The 20324-nt window shown below is 41.4% G+C and overlaps 1 protein-coding gene across 3 annotated transcripts in view; it reads left to right on the top strand.

The window, feature by feature from the left end:
* serinc3 (serine incorporator 3) overlaps positions 1-18396 on the top strand; it is a 47470-nt gene extending 29074 nt beyond the window's left edge. The window contains exons 8-10 of one of the 3 annotated variants that reach the window (XR_013294995.1): positions 2171-2375; positions 3309-3541; positions 13278-13424. Coding sequence is in view for 1 of the 3 variants with exons in the window: in XM_077572486.1 (XP_077428612.1) it covers positions 2171-2375; positions 13278-13502; positions 17954-18089 (566 nt within the window). In the remaining 2 variants the exon portion in view is untranslated. Of the gene's footprint in view, positions 1-2170; positions 2376-3308; positions 3542-3791; positions 5980-13277; positions 13503-17953 lie in introns of those variants that run through there. The other 2 variants (XR_013294994.1, XM_077572486.1) reach the window with 2 other exon arrangements.
* Positions 18397-20324: the final 1928 nt, after the last annotated feature.

Genomic DNA, 20324 nt, shown 5'->3' on the forward strand with positions numbered 1-20324 from the left:
CAAAATGACCATTTTTACTTGTTTTTCTACTCTGATTTCTACATTTATTCAGTGATTCAAACCATTCTAGCTTCCAACTGTTCAGCTTTTTCCTACCATTGCCAAAAAATCCCACTTATCATAAATTCAACACTTTCACCAATAAAATACCCACAAAAAAGCCCAAAATTACCATGTTTACTTGTTTTTCTGCTCTGATTTCTACATTTATTCACTGATTCAAACCATTCTAACTTTCAATTCAACTGTTCAGCTTTTACCTACCAATGCCAGAAATTTCCACTTACTGTAAATTCAACATTTTTACCATTAAAATGCCCACCAAAAAAAGCCAAAAATTACCACATTTTCTTGTTTCTTTACTCTAATTTCCATATTTCTTCCCCTCCGCCCACCCATGGACAAATGATTACGTATGCCCAGGAATCTCCCCAACCCTCGCCACCCGATCATTTGGATCTTACAGCGTCAAATACGTTTTGTGGAAAGTTGTTTGCAAATATGTCTTCCAGCATAATCAGTGATATGTGAATGATATTTTCTCCCAAAAATAAATAGTGAGCGTGAAGAAAAACTGCCTAAAACCTTTCATTGTGGAGAAAACTTTATTTTTTAATTAAAGCTTATAGATGCATCACTGTGTTCTTTTGTTGTTTCTGTTCTCCCATACTCCCGTTATAATAAAGATGCACAAGTCTACTAATGTTTAATTTTATTTATGGGAAAAACTTTTTTATTGCAACATTTTCTATTTGAATTAACGCAAACAGTCATAATACATTAATCAATATCATTTATTTCACGATGATTGCTGAAATATAAGAGTGAGTGAATGTTTCACTTTTTAGTGACATAGGTTTGCTTTGACCTCTTTCGTCCACTAGATGTCCTTCTTTAACTGAAGCAACAAAGCTCCAAATCAATTTCCGAACAATTATGAAGGAAAACCTTCATGCTTTACCCGCCCGCCCATCTCTAATTGTAACTACATGATGACCCAAAGGAAACCTTTGCTTTCTAATAACAGCAGCAAGGCCAGACGAAGTTTGCCAGAGAGAATGTGGACTACTAAAATAATATTTGAAAAATTAAATACTTGAAATAATATAAATGTTTGGCATAGACCAAATACAGCATTGCAGAAAAAAAGGACCTAATCATAGGCCTACCAATATGAAGCATGGAGGAGGAAACGTCATGGTTTGGGGATGCTTTGCTATGGGATATATGCCACGGAGGAGGCGGGACTTACGACTTCCGGGTTTTCATCCATCAGCTTTGTTTCCGGTTCCGGTTTGCGACGTGTAGGCCGTGTCCCAGTACTTGCGCTTCCGCCTTTGTGCCCCTCGATTGTGCATTCCCGTCGACGGGTGTGAGTGTGTAGTGTGTCTGTCTCAGTTGTCCGAAGCATTTCAGAGAGCTGAGACGATTGGGAGGCGCAGGGGTGGGGGTGCGAGTGTTGGATTGTGGCCAGAAGTGGCCGGAAAAGGCGCTGATGTGCAAAACCCAGAAGTCGGAAGCCCGTGGCATCTACCCCATTGCAGGACATGGACAGCTCACCATCAGAGTTCTCCATGAATTCTACTGTGTAGATGGTGTTTGAAAAACGTGAAGCCATCTGTACAAAAATTAAAGCTGAAACTGAATTGGACCCTACAACATGACAATGACCCAAAACATCAGTAAATCCACTAGTTTTCTCTTAGACAGGGTGTCCTGATTTTTTTTCACATGACTGTGTGAACAATTGTCCCTTTAACCTCTGTTACTCATATTAGTGTAAGTGTGTATTTGTATTTATTTTTTTTGCTAAAAACCTATGATTGCACTCTAGTATGTGCTTGCTGAAAAGACTGAGAACATCGCTAATTCTTTCAGTTGTCGACTTGTCGTGCTAGCTATCTAGCTCCCTAGCTAGCTCCCATGGTCCTCGTTTACCTCCTAGGGAGCTAACTAGCTAGCTAACTAGCATCAGGGGCTAAAGCAAAGCTGTGGCAGGGTTTTTACTTTCCGGACCTGGATTTGCCACCTAGTGATTTGTACAAACAGAACATCACTAAGGCGACATTATTCCATCAAAATATTCTGATGTTTATTTTGTTAGGGTTTGATCTGTATTACTGTTTTCAAAAATAGATGAAGAGACAATGTTACTCATCTTTGTCTCCAGACAGTGCATGCAACCCAGGCCTGCTGAATATTGTCCAACAGATTGCAGCGCCCACTCTGACTCCTTTTGGGGACGAAAACCAGACGGCTGTGACGGTGATGAGTGGCACAGAGGAACCCATACCCTCAGCGCCTTATCTACAGTGGTGGGATGCACAGAGCATTGTGGGACTTGCTTTATTTGTCTTATGCATCATCTACTCCAGGTACGTGCCAAAAGAATAGATGAATTATGATTTATCTTTGTACCCAAATTACATCGAAACAAATCATGTAAATTCTGTCTGTTTTCATTATATCATTTGAAAAAAGTAATAAAACTTCAGAAGGCACAACAGAAAGCATTTTCAATCAATTACTCTTACATTAAATTTACATGTTATTTCAGCAAGTCTAATTACAATTTACACAGTTCAACATCCAAACTCCACACAGAAAGACCAGACAGCGATTGACAAATAAAACATAAAAAGAATACCATACAATAATTTAAAAAAATTTCTTGAACTTGTGTTCTGTTAACAAAAACAAATGAAAAAAAAGATTTTTCATTTACAATAGAACGTAACAGACTCAATGAACAACGTATATACAGTGCCATGAAAAAAATATTTTCCCCCGTCCAAAATTCTTATTCTCCACTTTAATGTTCCCTCCTGTTGTCCTTGGGTCAAAATGAACCGCCACTTTGTTAAAAACATACACAAAAATCCCCTAAACAATATTTTTTAAACTTGAAATTTTATGACTTTTCCTAGATTGGCCCCAACAGTAGGAAAAGTGAAATGTTGCTTTTATTCACATTTCCATGTAAGCTGCAGACAAAAAAGTTACAGAGGTGGTCTTCGGGTCAAAATGACCCGTGAGGCAAAAAGAGTTGAACTTGAGGTCACATAGTTATTTCCACAACACAGAATGTTACAATATTTTAGTTAATTCTCAGATCAATTAGTAGCAGACGTAAACCAGACAAATGAGGTGGTCTTCTCGCGGACTGCGCCTTTGATCAGTCTTGGATCAATGATGTATAAGCCACGGAGGAGGCAGGATTTCACACATCAGCGCTGTTTCTGGTTGCTGTTTGCAATGTGTGGGCCCAGTGCTTGCATTCAAGAGACTGTAGAGCTGATTTTTTCCAGATGTCCAGCAAGACATCTCTGGATTGAGAAGAGGAAGTGGAGGATGTATCACAAAAAGAAGAAGATGCACCCAGAGCACGATGAATCATCTTGAATAGAAGAAAACCCTGAAGCTGAAAGAGAGAGACTTTCCTTTCAAAAAATGGCAAAATAACATTGTCCTCAGCACCATATGACCAACACGGAATCCATGCAGAAGAAAACGGCATAAAGATGATCCCAGGACCCACAAGGTATGCCGTTTCTCATGCCTATGAATAGAAAAAAATATTCTAGAGATGACAAATTTGGAAGGTTTTTGCAAATGTGGAGACAGCTGGAAAAATATGGATGAAACTGACCTGCAGGCCTATTTAGGACTACTAATCTTAGCAGGTGTATACAGGTCCTAAGGTGAGGCTGCTGCTAGTCTATGGATGCACAGAGTGGGAGGCCAATTTTCCGAGCCACAATGCCACTCAAACTCTTTCACACCTACTCTAGACTGCTACGATTTTATAAACGTGAGTCAAGACCAGCAAGACGTGTGATGGACAAACTTGCAGCCATAAAAGAGGTCTGGGACAAGTGGGTGAAGTGGCTGCCCTACCTCTTCAATGCAGAGCCTGATGTAACAGTGGATGAGCAACTGGTTCCATTTAGAGGTAACAGAAGCCTCAGCAGCAGTTGTGAGAGCTATTCAGAGCGCAGGAGCTCCTGATCAACCTGATGATTCAGCTCCCACTGCCACTTCAAAAGGAGGACTGTAAAACACATACTGTGTGCTGCAGGTGTAAGAAATGTATCTTCAAAGGTTGTGCACTTGCATACGGCCCTACATGTGCTAGTTAGTTGAATGGTTTGTTATTTTTCATATTTTTGTATTATACAATCAGTTCACTGTTCTTGTTCACTCACTGTTCTTGTTCACTAGAGAGAGAGAGAAAAAAACAGTCATTGAGATGAATAAAAAACACCACTTGGCTAATCAAAATTTTCAGTTCATTTTCACTGACCACACACCTGTTCAATCAATAAATCACCCAAATCAAACTGTACATATTACCAAAAAAACATTCCTTAAAGCTTTAGAACAAAATCAAATCACAGTGAGTGAGATTAACCGCAAGTTGGAAAATTGTGAACATTGGTGAACCTTCCCAGCAGTGGCCAGCCTACATACATTTTCCCGAGCACGGTGTTGCTTTATCCAGGAGGTCACAAAGGAACCCAGAACAATATCTAAAAGAACTGCTGGCCTCTTTCACCTCAGTTAAGGAAGAGACTGGGCAAAAATGACATCCTGGCAGAGTTCCAAGGTGAAAACCACTGCTAGCAAAAAGATCATAAAGGCTAAAGCTCATCTGAAGGATTGCCAAATTTAAATTATTGAAAGGCAAGCCTCTAGTAAGAACATACCAACAGTCAAGACGTGGTGCTAGTGTGGTAGTCTGTGGCTGATTTACAACTTCAGGACTTGGATGACTTGTTGCCGTGATTGATGAATTCTGCTCCTTACCAGAAAATTCATAGAGAATGTTTGGCAGCAGTTTGTGACCTCAAGATGAGCTGCATTTGGGTTCTGATTAAGAACTGAGATATCAACTTGTGAATGTCTTCTTTTTTTTTAAAAAAAAAAAGGTTTTGGCGTGGCCGAGTTGAAATCCAGACTTAGTGAAATGCTATTGCATGACCTTATAAAGGCCGTTCAAGTTTGAAACCCCTCCAGTGTTGCTGAATTAAAGCAATTCTGCAAGGAAGATATATCTCCACAGAGATGTGACAGATTGCCAAAGAAAACACCTGATTTGGTTTGTTGTTGCTGAGGTTGGCCCAACAACCTAATAGGTGATTTAGAGCAGAGGTGTCAAACTCATATTAGCTCAGGGGACACATGGAGGAAAATATATTATCAAGTGGGCCGGATCAGTATAATCATGGTATATAGCCTAAAAACATTTGCTGTTGATCAATTATAAGCAGATTTTCGCAAGTTGTGGGCCAGCCCTGAACTACACTCTTAGAAGTAAAAGTGCTTGTTAGAACCTTTTTTGGTTCCCCAGCTTGTCCTCCTAGGAGAACCCTTTTTTGGTTCCTGTTAGAACCATTTATGAAGGGTTCTACCGAGAACATAAAGGGTTATACAAAAAAACATCTGTGAAAGGTTCCACCCAGAACCCTGTATGAGAGGTTTAACAAAGAACCCTTTAAGGGGTTTCATCTAGATCTCTCACAGGAAATTCCACTGAAAACCCTGTGTGTTTGAAAAGTTTCATCTAGAACCTTTACAGTGAATTCCACTGAGAACCCTTTTATATTGCAAGGGTTTTATCTAGAACTAACACAGTAAGTTATACTGAGAACCCTGTTATATTTCAAGGGTTTTATCTAGAACCTGCACAAGGGTTTTGTTTTACACAAGTGTTTTTTTTCCAAGAACCACATTTTATTCTACAGATCAAAATGATTGCTTATTATGGTCATCATTATAGACGCTGAGAAACATTCCAACAATTTTTTAACGAGGATTTTGTTTTTATTATCTATAAATCTTCGGACAATGGTGAATAAGGATAGCACACCGTCTAAGACAGAGGTGGGCAATCTCGGTCCTCGAGGGCCGGAGCCCTGCAGGTTTTGTAGGTTTCTCACTTCCAACACAAGCTGATTCCAATCAACAGGATCGTTATCAGGCTTATGCAGAGCTTGCTGATGAGCTGATCATATATCAGCTGTGTTGGAGAAGGGCAACACGCAAAACCTGCAGGACTGCGGCCCTCGATGCCCACCTCTGGTCTAAGAAAAAGGTATTATGTAAGTCCCGGAGAGAGGGCAGAACAGAAGTGAGCACAGGTCCAGTGGAATCAGCAATATGACAGCTAGCCATGCACACGAGGCTGTCCTCAGCAGGTGGATTCATATCATCTCCAGCAATTGCGACAGAAAGGGAGGGCAAAAAAAAAGAAGACAGTTAGTAGCACCAATACAAGGCATACATAGTGCACCAGTTGAAGCCATTTATAAAAAATAAAGTAAAGCCATGCATGGTCAAATGAGAGCAGTCCGAGTATGCATTTATTTAATTTATTCATCAGCACATCATAATGGTAATAGCAGAACAGACTAAATATGCATGTCCTCTAACTCCGATAACAAGAGCCTCCACTGGCCCAAAATCAGGTGAAAGTGAAGGAACCCCATAAGGTTTTCACACTAATTACTATCAATAAAGTTGAAATACTTTTCAGTAAAAATAAATTACTGGAAAATGAGCTTCAATACTCACCCTAACCCACTTGTTGAAGCCAGTGGCACTTGTCTTTTTTGTCCAAACCCTCTAACTCATGTCGACAAAAAAAAGAAGCAAATGTTAACATAAAAAAAGTCTTAACTTTCTCCATAAGGGTCCTAGAGTCATACTAGACTCAAGATTTAACTCATCTCGATTATTTGATCACTTGTAATACAAATTCCTACGCAGGTGATCACGTGTGTGAATAGTAATCACCACTGATGTGTCGCACCTGTTTTGAAGAGGGCGGAGTGTGTAAATAGCAAAACCGGCATTCAACTCCCACAGGGCAACCAAAATGGCAGCCAGCTCACAGGTCCCACACAATAAATCCACCTTTTCCCCTGGGCAACACAATCACCACCAAACATTCACACCATCCGTACACCAGTGTGAGTTGTCTGGATGCAACGTGTGTAAAATTTCTTGTCCAAGGTCTCAACAATACAACTTGGAGAGAGTGAGAATTGAACAGCAGACCTTCTGGTTACTGAACAACCAGCTCTACCTCCTGGGCCACAGCCGGCATACACACTCAAGAGGAAATAGTATAACATAATATAATAACTCCCCAATTTCCAAAAGTGAACAAATCGGTGAAGATGATGATGATGATGATGGTGACTCCGAGGTTGACGCTGAAGTTGCAAGCGTTGACGCGGCGGCTATGACGACGTCATAAAGGTTCACCGGCTAGCGATGCTAACACCGGAAAACGCGGAGCACAACCGAGCACGCTCAGGCGGACGTTCAATCGGACGACAAAGAGTGCCCCGAGTCCAATGCATATTCATCGGAGGAGTGGGTACAGTCTGCTACTTGCTATTCCCCGGAAAAAAAGGCCGTCAAGAAAGTGTAACGTCTGCACGCGAAAGGAGCCATCGCAAGTGAAACTAATCTGTTGTGCAAATCCTGCTGCGTCTCCTTGCACGCATGGGAGCGTTACAAAAAGAAAAACTGTATTTGAAAAATTCACATAATTGTAAATAGTACCACAGTTGCACACATTTGTAAATAGTTTGCGAAATTGTTTTGACAAATTGTTACACTGTTGAATGGAAATAAACGGATTTTGCAACCAAAAAACACTTTTTCATTGTTGGTGATAGCGTTTTACAGAAGTAAAGCACTATTTAGGTGTTTGTGGCATCATTCATGGACAAAAAGAAGTGTACAATTCACTAGAGTGCATGAAATAACATTGTTTCACAAAAAGCTCTTTTTCTGCGCTTTTTGTTTCAAAACAGAGCATTTCAGTGAAACTAACCATTTTCTATTGTTGATTACTGAAGAACGGAATAAGGTAGAAACAAGCTTTTTTCTGATGAAAGATGAGAGTTCAATCTTTCATTTGGTAGTATGTGTGTTTCCATAGTCCAAACACAACATTTTCTGTGGACCTTGAAAGATCAGTCAAAATGCTTAAATCGGCTGGCACTGGCGACATCCCGTTTCTGAAAATGTCTGGCAGTCAAAGAGTTAATGGCAATTTTTGTTTATTTGTATTGTAGCTCTTACAGTGTGTTCACACAAAGGAAGGTTTAATAAAAGTTGTGAACCATCAGTTGGAGAGACCACCTTTATTTCAACCGAGGATGCTACAAAATGTTATAGAGCATATATATTTTATTTATTTTACATTATTACATTACATCATTTATATATGTTATATTATACAGCATATATATTTTATATAATAATTATGTTTTTTATGACTTCTAGTCCAAATAAATAGATCATGACCTGGCACCCTGAATCTGACCTGCTGCTGCTGTTTACAGTTAAAGGTGTCATGTTTATTTCTAGTCATGTTTAGTTCCTGTCACGTTTAGCTTCTGTTTTCCTTGTGTGTGTTCCCCTTGTCTTGTCATTTCCTGTTTTAGTTTGAAAATTGACTCCTCTCGTTTCTGGTCACTTGCCCTTCCTCGTGTGGTGTGTGTGTCAACCCTGACTCCTGATTGTTTCCACCTGTGTCCCCATTACCCTCATGTGTCATCCAATCAGTGCCCTCAGCCAGGTGTGACTTGTTATGTCATTAGTGTTGGTCTATTTAGTCGGCTGTCTCCCCCCTGTCTGTGTCGGTTCATTGTTGCTGTTGTTGTAAGTCTTTCTCCACGTCATGCTGTCCTTTTTGCCTTGTCAGGAACCATGTCATGCTGTTAGATTTGCCTAAGTTGTTTAGCCATGTTTAGATTCCTGTTTTGTTAGTTCAATTATTTTGTACTTTGAAGATAGCTTTTTTGATTAGAAATTAAAACCTTTTTTCTTGGACTACACCTCGGCCTCCTTGCTCTGCCTTCCCGCATCTGGGTCCTAAAGCCCCACCTTACTGACAGAATGAACCGACCAGGATCAGACCCAGCGGGAAGCTCCCGTAGGCGACCGGCTCGCCGTCGGTTGACACGGAAGCACCGTCAGCCTGCCATCCAATCCATCCAAGTAGGCTCCTTTTCTTGGTATTTGTCCTCTCTTCCCCTTTCACGCGATCAGCAAAACACACTCAATTCCCTGCCCTACGACACCATTTTGTCGCCCCAATGTTTTTTAGACTCTTGACTTCTCCGATGATGAAAAGGAAGGTCCCTTTTCCGTTAATGCACTTCCGGATTACAGTTCCGATTCTGACTCCGAATTGGACTTTTTCACCAGCTTAGTTCCCCACATGTTTTCGTTTACGGATTATTTTGACACCGGGTCATGTCACCCCTCCTCACCTGGGCCTCCGCCGTGTTCACCACTCCGGCCCCCATCGTGTGCACCTCATAGCCCCCCGTTACGCCACGTCAAGACATAGTCCCCGTGCCGCCTCCGCGGCAGCCCCGGGTCCCCGAGCCACGTCGGCCGCCTCCACGGCAGCCTCAAGTCCTCGTGCCTTGTCGGCCGCCTCCACGACAGCCTCAGGACCCTGGGCGTCCTCGCCACTGCAGCCGCTGGCCTCCTGGCTTCGGCCGCTCTCGTGCGGGGTCTCTTCGCTTCTTCCATGGGGGAGGACAGGAGGAGTACATTCCACGGCCGTCCTGTTCCGGTGTGGCGCCCTCCAGACCGGCGTCGCCGGGCTCCCCTCATCTGGCGTCTGGGACGTCCCCCGGACTGGTCCTGATGGATGTGCCAGGTTCCCGCCTCCGCGCCCCCTCCGCCCGCCCTGTTTTTGAACTTTTTAAAAGGGACGTCTGGAAGCCGTCCCTCGACGGAGGGGTTCTGTCATGTTTAGTTCCTGTCACGTTTAGCTTCTGTTTTCCTTGTGTGTTCCCCTTGTCTTGTCATTTCCTGTTTTAGTTTGAAAATTGACTCCTCGTTTCTGGTCACTTGCCCTTCCTCGTGTGGTGTGTGTGTGTCAACCCTGACTCCTGATTGTTTCCACCTGTGTCCCCATTACCCTCATGTGTCATCCAATCAGTGCCCTCAGCCAGGTGTGTCTTGTTATGTCATTAGTGTTGGTCTATTTAGTCGGCTGTCTCCCCCCTGTCTGTTTCGGTTCATTGTTGCTGTTGTAAGTCTTTTTCCACGTCACGCTGTCCTTTTTTGCCTTGTCAGGAACCATGTCATGCTGTTAGATTTGCCTAAGTTGTTTTGTTAGTTCAATTATTTTGAACTTTGAAGATAGCTTTTTTGATTAGAAATTAAAACCTTTTTCTTGGACTACACCTTGGCCTCCTTGCTCTGCCTTCCCGCATCTGGGTCCTAAAGCCCCACCTTACTGACAAAAGGTAGGGGGAGGGTTCGCGCATCATCTCAAGAGTGTTGGGGCTATTGATAGATGGATGGCTCGCTTATGTTGTTGTCTATACATCAAAAACCTTTACAGTGAGAAGGTCCAAGCCCTCAGGTACTGCATTAGGAAAGTGGCGAAAGGAGGAAAAACAGGCCCAGGGTGGAGGCATGTATGTCAGTCAATCAGAATTGTCTATAAAAATCAAAATAGCATTATTTTTCAAAGTTTCCCGTCAATTGTTAACAAAATGACCTCATTATTTTTATTACTTTTTATTTATCTTACACAGATATATTGTACATAGTTTGAAAACATTTTGTAGTTAATAATGGCAGCACAAATTGCACTAAACAGTTGTATTGCACTGTACTTATGCTATTTATTTGTATTACTTGTTGTCTGGGGGGGTGGTTACAATCTACACTTTTGCCTAGGGCACCAATTCACATAGTAATACCCATATCTTTAACAGCCCTTGAAGAACCCTTCTTCCAAAAAGAGTTTTCTGTGTTGAAACGGTTCTAACAGGAACGCTTGGCCTCAAAAGAACCCTTGAAGATTTTTTTCTCTCCAAAAAAATGGTTCCCCTGAAGCCCATAGTTAGAAGCTCTGCCCTTCACAAAAAACCCTTTTGGAGTTCTTACTTTTTTTTTTTTTTTTTTTTTGGGAGATCTCAGTATTGATCATTTGAAATGTCATCATCATTGTTCTCCCTTTTTTTTTTTTTTTTTTTTTTTTTTTTTTTTTTTTTTGTGCGTGCGTGCGTGCGAAAAAAAATAAATAAGAATTCCCATACCGTTCACCTAAACCGAACACTTCAAAATCCAGCCAGAGTCGTGGGGCCGCCAGGAGACCCAAAGGGGGACCAAAGAAAAGAAAGAAAAGCGAAGCCCAGCACCGACCAGACACCACCCACCGAGCCACTAACCTTCACCAACCCCAAAGACATCCAAACTCCAACATCAGGGAAACCTCAAGGGCCCAAAGGAGAAACTGAGGAAAGGTAGAAAGGACAGACGAAGCAGAGTGAGATCCACAGACACCAGCCTCCACCGAATCAATGACCTGAGGGAGAAACAAGTTGTCTGAGTCTCAATAGATGCTGGTGTGGTGGATCTAGCATGCATGAAAATCTCCACCAAAGAGGGGAGCCGTCGACCCCCGCCAGGACAGAGCAAGCGCAACACCTCAGGGCCCCCCAGGCCGCGGCCGCGCCAAAGGACGACCCCCGGGCCCTGCAGGGGCCACCGGCCGGAGAGCAAACCCCGGAGCAGGAGCGCCCCCCACCCCAACGCGGCCCGCGCCCCCAACCCAACGCAGCAGGACGGGGCACTGCAGGCCCACCAGGCACCCCACCGGCCCACAACCCCCGCTCCGGAGCGGGGCGGGCACAACACCACTCCCCCGGCCCCCGGAGCGCCGAGACCCGGGCCACGGACGGAACCCCCGGCCTAGGGGAGGGGGGGGAGGGCGGACAGGGGAGGGGGAGGGGACGGGGGAAGGAGACGACAGGAAGGGCAGGAGGCAGCAGCAGGGCCGCAGAGAGAGGGGGAGAGGAGGAGGAAGGGCGACGAGGGAGAAGGGACAGGGAGGTGGAGGACGGGCGGGGAGAGGTGAAGAGGGAGAGGAAGCAAGGGGGAGGAAGGGGGAGGGGAGAGGGAACCACGGGGCACCCCGGCGGCCCACAGGCCCCGGGGCGGCGCCGCCCTGGACACCAGGGAGAGCCCCGCAACACAGCACCCACCACGAGACCCAGGGAACGACCAAGACGCACCCGCCACCCAGCAGCCAACAGAGGGGCAGACCCGCCCACGCCCAGCCAGGGGGGACAGCACCTGTAGCGTTAGTCCCCTGGCATGCAGTGAATCCGAATATTAGCCTTTAGTGCCCATTGGAGGTGAATCTGTTCGATCCTGTTGGCAGCAACTGGGTTCCTGACTATAAAAACACAACCATTAGTAACAAACTGCCAAATGCAGAGACATCAATGTAAGTTATCACGATGTGGTGGCTCTCGCTAACAGGCAGAATTAAATAACCAGAATTAGGTTAAAATATTCTATATATGTAGACCATATTTCTGGAGTTCTTACTTCTAAGCATGTACAGATGGGGCTCAACTGTAATGCAAATGGAACGTGGCAACACTTTGCCTGTATGAGTTCCGGACGTGTTATATCTACCTATTTTGCTTATATATTGTTCCCAGAATGCATTGTGTGATTCAGTTAAAGTAGCACTAAGGAACTTTTTGACCTTAATAAAATATTTTCTTAACTCTTCTGATGAAACAAAGACTTAAAACTAGTTGAATGGTACCTATGCCATGGCCTGAGGCCTGTATCATTTTTACTGGCACTAAGGATGGTAGGAACACTGCCACACAAAAAAACTACAAATGTGCTGACTGCTTTATGGCATACGTCAAAAGCTACCGCTACCCTAGATGAAAGGACAGTCAAGGATCAACATTGGCCCGGATTTCACTCGCTCGAGTGAGCTAAAAAACAACACAATGCGCTTGTCCTCATAGGAAATGTGGTCTTAACTTCAGACATAATACCGCTTTTGTTCATATGGTGTCGCCATAATCAACGTAAACTGAAAGTTCCTTAGTGTTGTTTTAATGAAGTTATAAGGATGTTAATCCTTGTCATGTTTATTTTAGCAGTAATTGAATTTGTGTTGTATTTAACATGTTTGTCAGTCTGATCTTTATTTTTATTTTTTAATAACTACCTATGCTTTAAGCGACCTCTTGATGTCAAAGGCTGCATCAAAGCCTTCGCTCTAGCATTAAAAAAAACGTTTTTAAAAAACGCCTATAAATAAGTTTTTGGGGACCATGGCAATATAAAATAGAACATGTTTATACATTTTTGGGAGCAAGTTAAATGTGTTTGATCTCAAATGTTAGCCAGTTTACCTTTAAATGAAAGTGGTATAACAACCTGTTAAATCAGTGTTTGTGTTGCATTTCCCCCAGCCTTCGCTCATCCAGCGCCAGCCAGATGAGCAAACTGACCATTGCCACGAAAGACTCGGACATCCTGGCTAAAGGTGGTAGTCAGGAATCAATGGAGGGGGAGACTGGAAGGAGACGGGTGGCGGACAGTGAAGGAGAGTTGGTCGAATACAGCTACTCATTTTTTCATTTCATGCTCTTCCTGGCGTCTCTTTACATCATGATGACCCTCACAAACTGGTACAGGTCAGTACTGCCATCACATTTGAAGACCTACTTTGATATTGCTGTTAGAAGAAAGAAAGACAAAGTCGTTTGCGAGTTCTCTTTATTTCACAATACTTTGAATCTTCCACAAAATACTGCCTCTAAACTAATAATAAAATAAAGGGGTTTTGCCCCCCAAAACCTTTTTTTTTTCATTCTTACCTGATACGAATATACTGTAGATGGATTTTATTCTACCATCCATACGATCTATTTTCTTTAACTGCAATTGGCTGATGCCAACCAAAGAAGGTGCAAATAGCCTGTCACATTAAATCCGCTTTACGTGCCCAACTAAACTGTCACATGATGAGCCGATGACCATCACATATGAAGTCATTGTTCTAGTTTTAAATGTGCTGCTTTGGTACAATCAATCAATCCATCATATACTAGACTGATGCAAGGACAAACTATCTTTACAAAAAAAAATCCAAGTCTCAAGATTTTTTTTGCACTTAACCTCAACTCCCCTCTAAAAAATGTTGATATTTGAGTTATGTTTACCCAGTTTTATAAACACCAATTAACCCTTTCACGGATAGTGGTTACTATAGTGCAGAGGTCCCCAACCCTGGTCCTCAGGGACCGGTATCCAGCCTGTTTTCCATGCCTCCCACAGCCAACACAGGTGATTCATATCATCAGCTAATCAGCAATCTCTGGAGAAGGCTGATAACGATCTCCACCTGTGTTGGCTGTGGGAGACATGGAAAACAGGCTGCATACCGGTCCCTGAGGACCAGGGTTGGGGACTTCTGCTATAGTGGACAGCTATTGAAATTTTGTTTTCTCCCATATAAATGAATATTTTTGCCATAGTTGGCCATTAGCCACTCCAATGGACACTAGTGTAATCTTGACATGCACTGCCATCCATATTATATATAGGGTTCGTACGGGTGCTTAAAATGCTTGGATTTTATTGTTGTGTTTTCAAGGTTTGAAAAATGCTTGAATTTTGGGTGAAATGCTTGTAAACGCTTGAAAGTGTTCATCATGTCTGACTCAATTAGGGGTTAAACGAGTCCTGAGTAAATAAGGTTAAAAAAAAATAATAATTATTATTAGGCTTTTTCCTGCCTCAAGTACTCGTTTATTTCAACAATCTGCGGGCAGAGCAGCCTCTCAAAGTCAAATTCAAGCTAGCAGCCACTATAATTGCTTCCTCGGGTTAATTTCAGAATCAAAGACTCCCAAGTCATCGATGTCCATAAAGTATTACATATGATGCTTTAATTTTGAAATTGCCACTGCGTCACAAATGAACAAATCTTATGTGGCTGGCTTGACTTTGTTTTCTCTTGTGGAAACGGTCGGTTGCTAGATTTCAAGCGGTGGCCGCTGTGGCCTTGCCGCTGAACGTCGGGACGACACCGAGGGGACGACCGCGGCTTCGATAGCCCATCAAAGTACATTGCCACGCGAAAGTCCTGCGTTATGCAAAAAGATGGCGCACCGGACACTGCTCAGAGTACTGTGCTAAAGCTGCCATGTGCATATACTCAAACGGTTGCCAATTAAGGTCCACACCAACATGGTAGGCTAACTCAAATGTGCTAAATATGAATTTAATGTATTTTTGTTTTATAAAGGCAGTAAATTGCATTGCCACTTGTGTAAACCTGGTATAGTTTGTTCTAAAAGTTTAGATAAAAACAGATAACTGATAAAAAAAAATTAATCAGTCACATCAAATTGACGTCTGCAAAAAATATTTATTCACTGCTTAATCAAGATTAATACGAAAACATGTCTACAGTGTCCATTTTTTCCCTTTATTTTTAAACTATGCTGATATTATGAACAAAAAATAAAACACTATTAGCTGTTCTTTGGACTCCTAAATCAGGACAAATTCCTCCCTTCCCTCCACTGTGCTGGATATAAGAACGTTGCTAGTATGAAGACCACAGGTGGTGCTGACTCTGGCGAAACAAAAAAGTACCAAACAACAACAAAAATTATCACCAAACAATCACCTCTGGTGCTCATTTGAGGACCATGCAAAAATATTTTGTGCACCATATACAGTATATTTGAACCTGTAACGCGAAGGAATAAGATTCCTTGTTTGCCTTATTACTGTTCAGCTGGTCCAAATTCATTAATGCACTACCCTCGCATATAATGTAAATTACAATACAATTTGAAAAAATAAACTAATTTAAGAAAAAAGGAACCAATTGTTTTTTCTTTAAGTGAAAATGTGTTATTTTTTGTTGTGAACTTAAAAATAATCTTTATCCAAGCAAAAATATATTTTAAAATGACTACTCGAGTACTCTATAGCATAGAGTTGAGTATTCGAATACTGAAATACTCGACTTAACATAGGCTAAATATAAAATGGAAAAAAATAAAATACGTTTCCTAAAAAATGAAAGCAACTTGATGTGTTGGCTTTGCACGCGCCTTTACGTTGGGTTGTTGTCGTGCATCCGGTGACATTGTCGCCCCCAAGAAGACAGTGGTGCCTCGGTCCAACATGCCGGGAGGTTTTCGTTTTAATGAACATTGGCGAGAAAATGAACAATACAAACTTTAGATAAAACATGCACCAAATCCACTTGTAGCCTGCTGCACGGTATGTAAAAAGGAAATTCAGCTTTTTACAATCGGAGTCATCTCTCTCGAGTCATACAAAGTAAGCCACAGAATTACTAGCCCTACAAAGTTAACTAACGTTAGCTAGGATTTGTTTGCTAACCTTTTGGTACATGCCAGATCTAAACTGCGAGATGTCTATCAGCGCTAGATTACATGTTAATTACGCACTGTTATTATAGGCTATGAAAGGAAAAAAGTAAGCATTTTTCTGTGATAAATTATAATGTTGAGAAGAACTTCACTCAACTAAAAATATAAGATCAGCTTTTTAGCGCATATGATGTAAGGTAAACACTAAGGGTGTAATATACGTGAGTGTGTTAATACATTTTGGTACAGCATATTTGATTCGGTCCACTAGAGTATTCTCATTAAATTTATTAGCGAGAGCTGACACGCTGCAGCAACAAAGCTAGTAGGCGAGGAGGGAGACAGGCAGGCGCAGAAAAGACAGCACGCCAGTAGCTCAAGGGTACTGGAAAAACTGGAAAATTTATCTTGAAAGTCCTTAAAAAGTGCTTGAATTTGGCCATGGGAAAGGTGTACGAACCCTATATATATTATATGGTCAACGTTTGTAAGTGCAAAAAAAAGACCAACAACAAGATGGCCAACAGAAGTTCAGATGTGACGTGCAATGAATGAATGATTAAGTGTCTATTCCTTCTATTCCAGAAGGCCCTTGCAAGTAAAAAAAAAAAATATTGGGACATCAAAAACTAAGAACTAATATAATTGTTGAAATATCCGTATTGATTTTGTAATTTGAGGACATGGCGATTGATCATAAGTCCACTAAATTTGACTTTGGACATCATTAGCTGTATTGTGACTACAACTTAGTATTGCTGTAACTTTGTTGCTTTTGAAAATACTTAATCTGTAGTATTTTTATTTTTTGCTTTAAATCATCATTTATTTTTTATTATAGCAATATTATAATATGGATTTTAGTCCTCATACGAAAGTAAGGATCCTGGGAACTCATGTACTAAGACTTGCGTGGCTTTCATACTGTAATGCCCCTGAATTTAATGACCTTGTGCACTCATACACGCACAACATACATACACAATCAACACAATTACATATCACATACACTCGTCTGAACAAAGAAAAAGGTCCACTCGTGGAAAGACATTGGCCGGAGAGTGGAGACTGAAGTCATCTGAAATAAGTCAAACAAATCTTTTATGTCTGTTGGAGCATGTTGGCATAACGTCCTCTTAAAAAATGAAATGTGAAACTTGTTGGCCTTAATTAATTGTTGGATAGGAAATTAAGGTTACAGCAACTTGTATACGCCAGCCAAGGAGTTGCCGTGAAGAACCGCACATTCCCACACTCATTTCACTCTTGACACATCTAGACGTGAGTGGAAAGGTGCATACGCCACGTTTTTGTGCATACGCACCCTTCATACACGAGGCTCTTGGTCCTTATAATTTGTAGTGGTCAGGTGCAGAGCATTCTAGCAAAACCTACAGGATAGTTGACCATCTGACTCAAGTGGGGAACTGGGGATGATGACAGCGGCAGTGATGATGAATGGTTGCCAGAAAAAAACATTACTTTCTGTACCTTAATAAAAGTTCATTTTTCTTTGGGTAAATGTTTTTTGCACTTCATTTTGTAGTTTTGAAATATGTTAAAAACATGTGAACACAATGTTAAAAATCAAACAAACATTTTCTAAAGTGTTAACATTATTTTTTATTTATTCTTTTCTTGCAAACATTTCATCAGTTGCTCAAATGCACGTTATCCACTCTAGTGCATTTTTCAATTTCTTTAATGTCGTTATGTTATTATCCTCCTAGTCCAAATGCAGACTACACCGTAACCAAGAAGTGGCCAGCAGTGTGGGTGAAGATCACCTCCAGCTGGTTGTGTTTGGCCCTATACATCTGGACCTTGGTGGCTCCCATGGTTATCACCAACAGAGACTTTGAATGATTTCTGGACTGGACACTCCTTCACAAAACTGTTGCATCTCCCTTGTTGTATCAGTCGTGTTGTGAAAAATAATTCCTGTCTGGGGCTTGTTTACATTTTGAATATACCTGAAGATGGAGATCCAAAATAAGCTAAATTGGTCACATTCATTCCAGGACACATTTTATGATTGCATTAATATGAAGGCTGTCTCCCATTGAAACATCCCCCTTTGCTTAGTTCAGTCTACTGTCTCTCTTCTATGCCTTACAACTGTTGATAAATAAGACTTATTTGTACATATAATAAAGATAATCGTAGTAAATGACTGCGCCTACACACGTTTATGAATATCAAATGCTGTTCTTGCCAAATATTTATAAAACTTGCTTGATTTGATGGGTTTCGAAATGTTTTAGATTGTTTTTTTCTTTAAAGCGGATTTTAAAAAATACACAAACTAATTTAAGGAGGACACTACAGTTACATAAAAATGTGGCTTGTTCTACTGAAAATTAATACGTAATTAGTATGGTATCGTTCACAAACTTAACATTAAAGCATTGTTACCCATGTTGGGGTTTGTGCTGCTAATGCAAATACACTACTGAATCATGTTTGTTGTTGAAGCATTTAGTTGATAGTTGATTTAAAAAAATAATTATATATATATATATATATATATATATATATATATGTGTATATATGTACAGGCAAAAGTTTGGACACACATCTCATTCAATGTTTTTGCTTTATTCTCATTTTTATATTTACGTTGTAGATTCTCACTGAAGGTGTCAAAACTAAGAATGAACACATGTAGAGTTATATACTTAAAAAAAAAAAGTGCAATAACTTAAAACTCAAAATAGCCACCCTTTGCTCTAATGTTGCACACACTCTGGGAAGTCCTTATACAGTTGGAAAACCCTTTCAGGTGATCCATCCATCCATCCATTTTCTTGGCCGCTTTTCCTCACTAGGGTCGCGGGGGTGCTGGAGCCTATCCCAGCTGGCTTCGGGCAGTAGGCGGGGTACACCCTAAACTGGTTGCCAGCCAATTGCAGGGCACACAGAGACGAACAACCACACTCACATTCACACCTAGGGACAATTTGGAGAGTTCAATTAACCTGCCATGCATGTTTTTGGAATGTGGGAGGAAACCGGAGTACCCGGTGAAAACCCACGCAAGCACGGGGAGAACATGCAAACTCCACCCAGGAAGGCCGAAGCCCGGACTCGATCTCACGTCCTCTGCACTGGGAGGCGGACGTGCTAACCAGTCAGCCACCGTGCTGCCCCCTTTCAGGTGATGTTAGACATTATTAACATTTTTAATTCTTTATTTTATATATTAACCATGTTGAAATGTTTTATGGATGTGTAGAGCAGGTGGAATAGTGTTGAACACAGTATAATTTGACCTTAACCTTGTTTTCGTCTAAAAATTCCTTCTCAGTGTTCTGTGCGAAAACGCATTCTGTTTGTGAGAACATATTCTTCGGGAGAGCACACACACACACAGACCACTGACTCTGTTCGCATCATCACTCACGGCCACTCTAGATTCTGTTTTGGGAAAAGTACCCTGAGAGTATATTTTGTCTAGAGATGAACACAGCTGCAACTGAGAATTCAGTTTTTCAATCTGTTTCTTCTGTTATATAATATATTTACTTAATCATGAGAGGAGGAGTAAAGGCGTTTTACTTTCAAAACTTGATACTATAAGAAGCCCTCTTCCCCAAGGGAGGGGGCACACGCGCACCCTTTAATTCCACCTGTTACGTGATGTTGAGTGTTGCCGTGACCGGAGAATTCTCTGAAATAAATCATCCTTGCAAGGAGTTTTTCTTACAAGAAATCTGTCTTCAAGTTTTTGGAACACGCAAAAGAGGACACATAATTAGCCTCTTTCAGTGACTACTCTTGAAGCTCATTGAGGGAATGCCAAGAGTGTGCAAAAAAAATAATCAGAGCAAAGGGTGACTATTTTGAAGAAACTAGAATATAAAACTTTTTTAATTATTTCACCTTTTTTTTAAGTATATAACGCCATGTGTTCATAGTTTTGATGCCTTCAGTGAGAATCTACAATGTAAAATTCATGAAAATGCATTGCATGAGGCGTGTCCAAACTTTTGGCCTGTACTGTATATATATATATATATATATATATATATATATATATAATGCACCATGAAAATGTTATAGATATTCAGAACAAAATAACACTGCATCTAGTTCTATTTC

Source organism: Vanacampus margaritifer, chromosome 8 (assembly GCF_051991255.1).
Source record: "Vanacampus margaritifer isolate UIUO_Vmar chromosome 8, RoL_Vmar_1.0, whole genome shotgun sequence".
Classification (NCBI taxonomy): Eukaryota; Metazoa; Chordata; class Actinopteri; order Syngnathiformes; family Syngnathidae; genus Vanacampus; species Vanacampus margaritifer.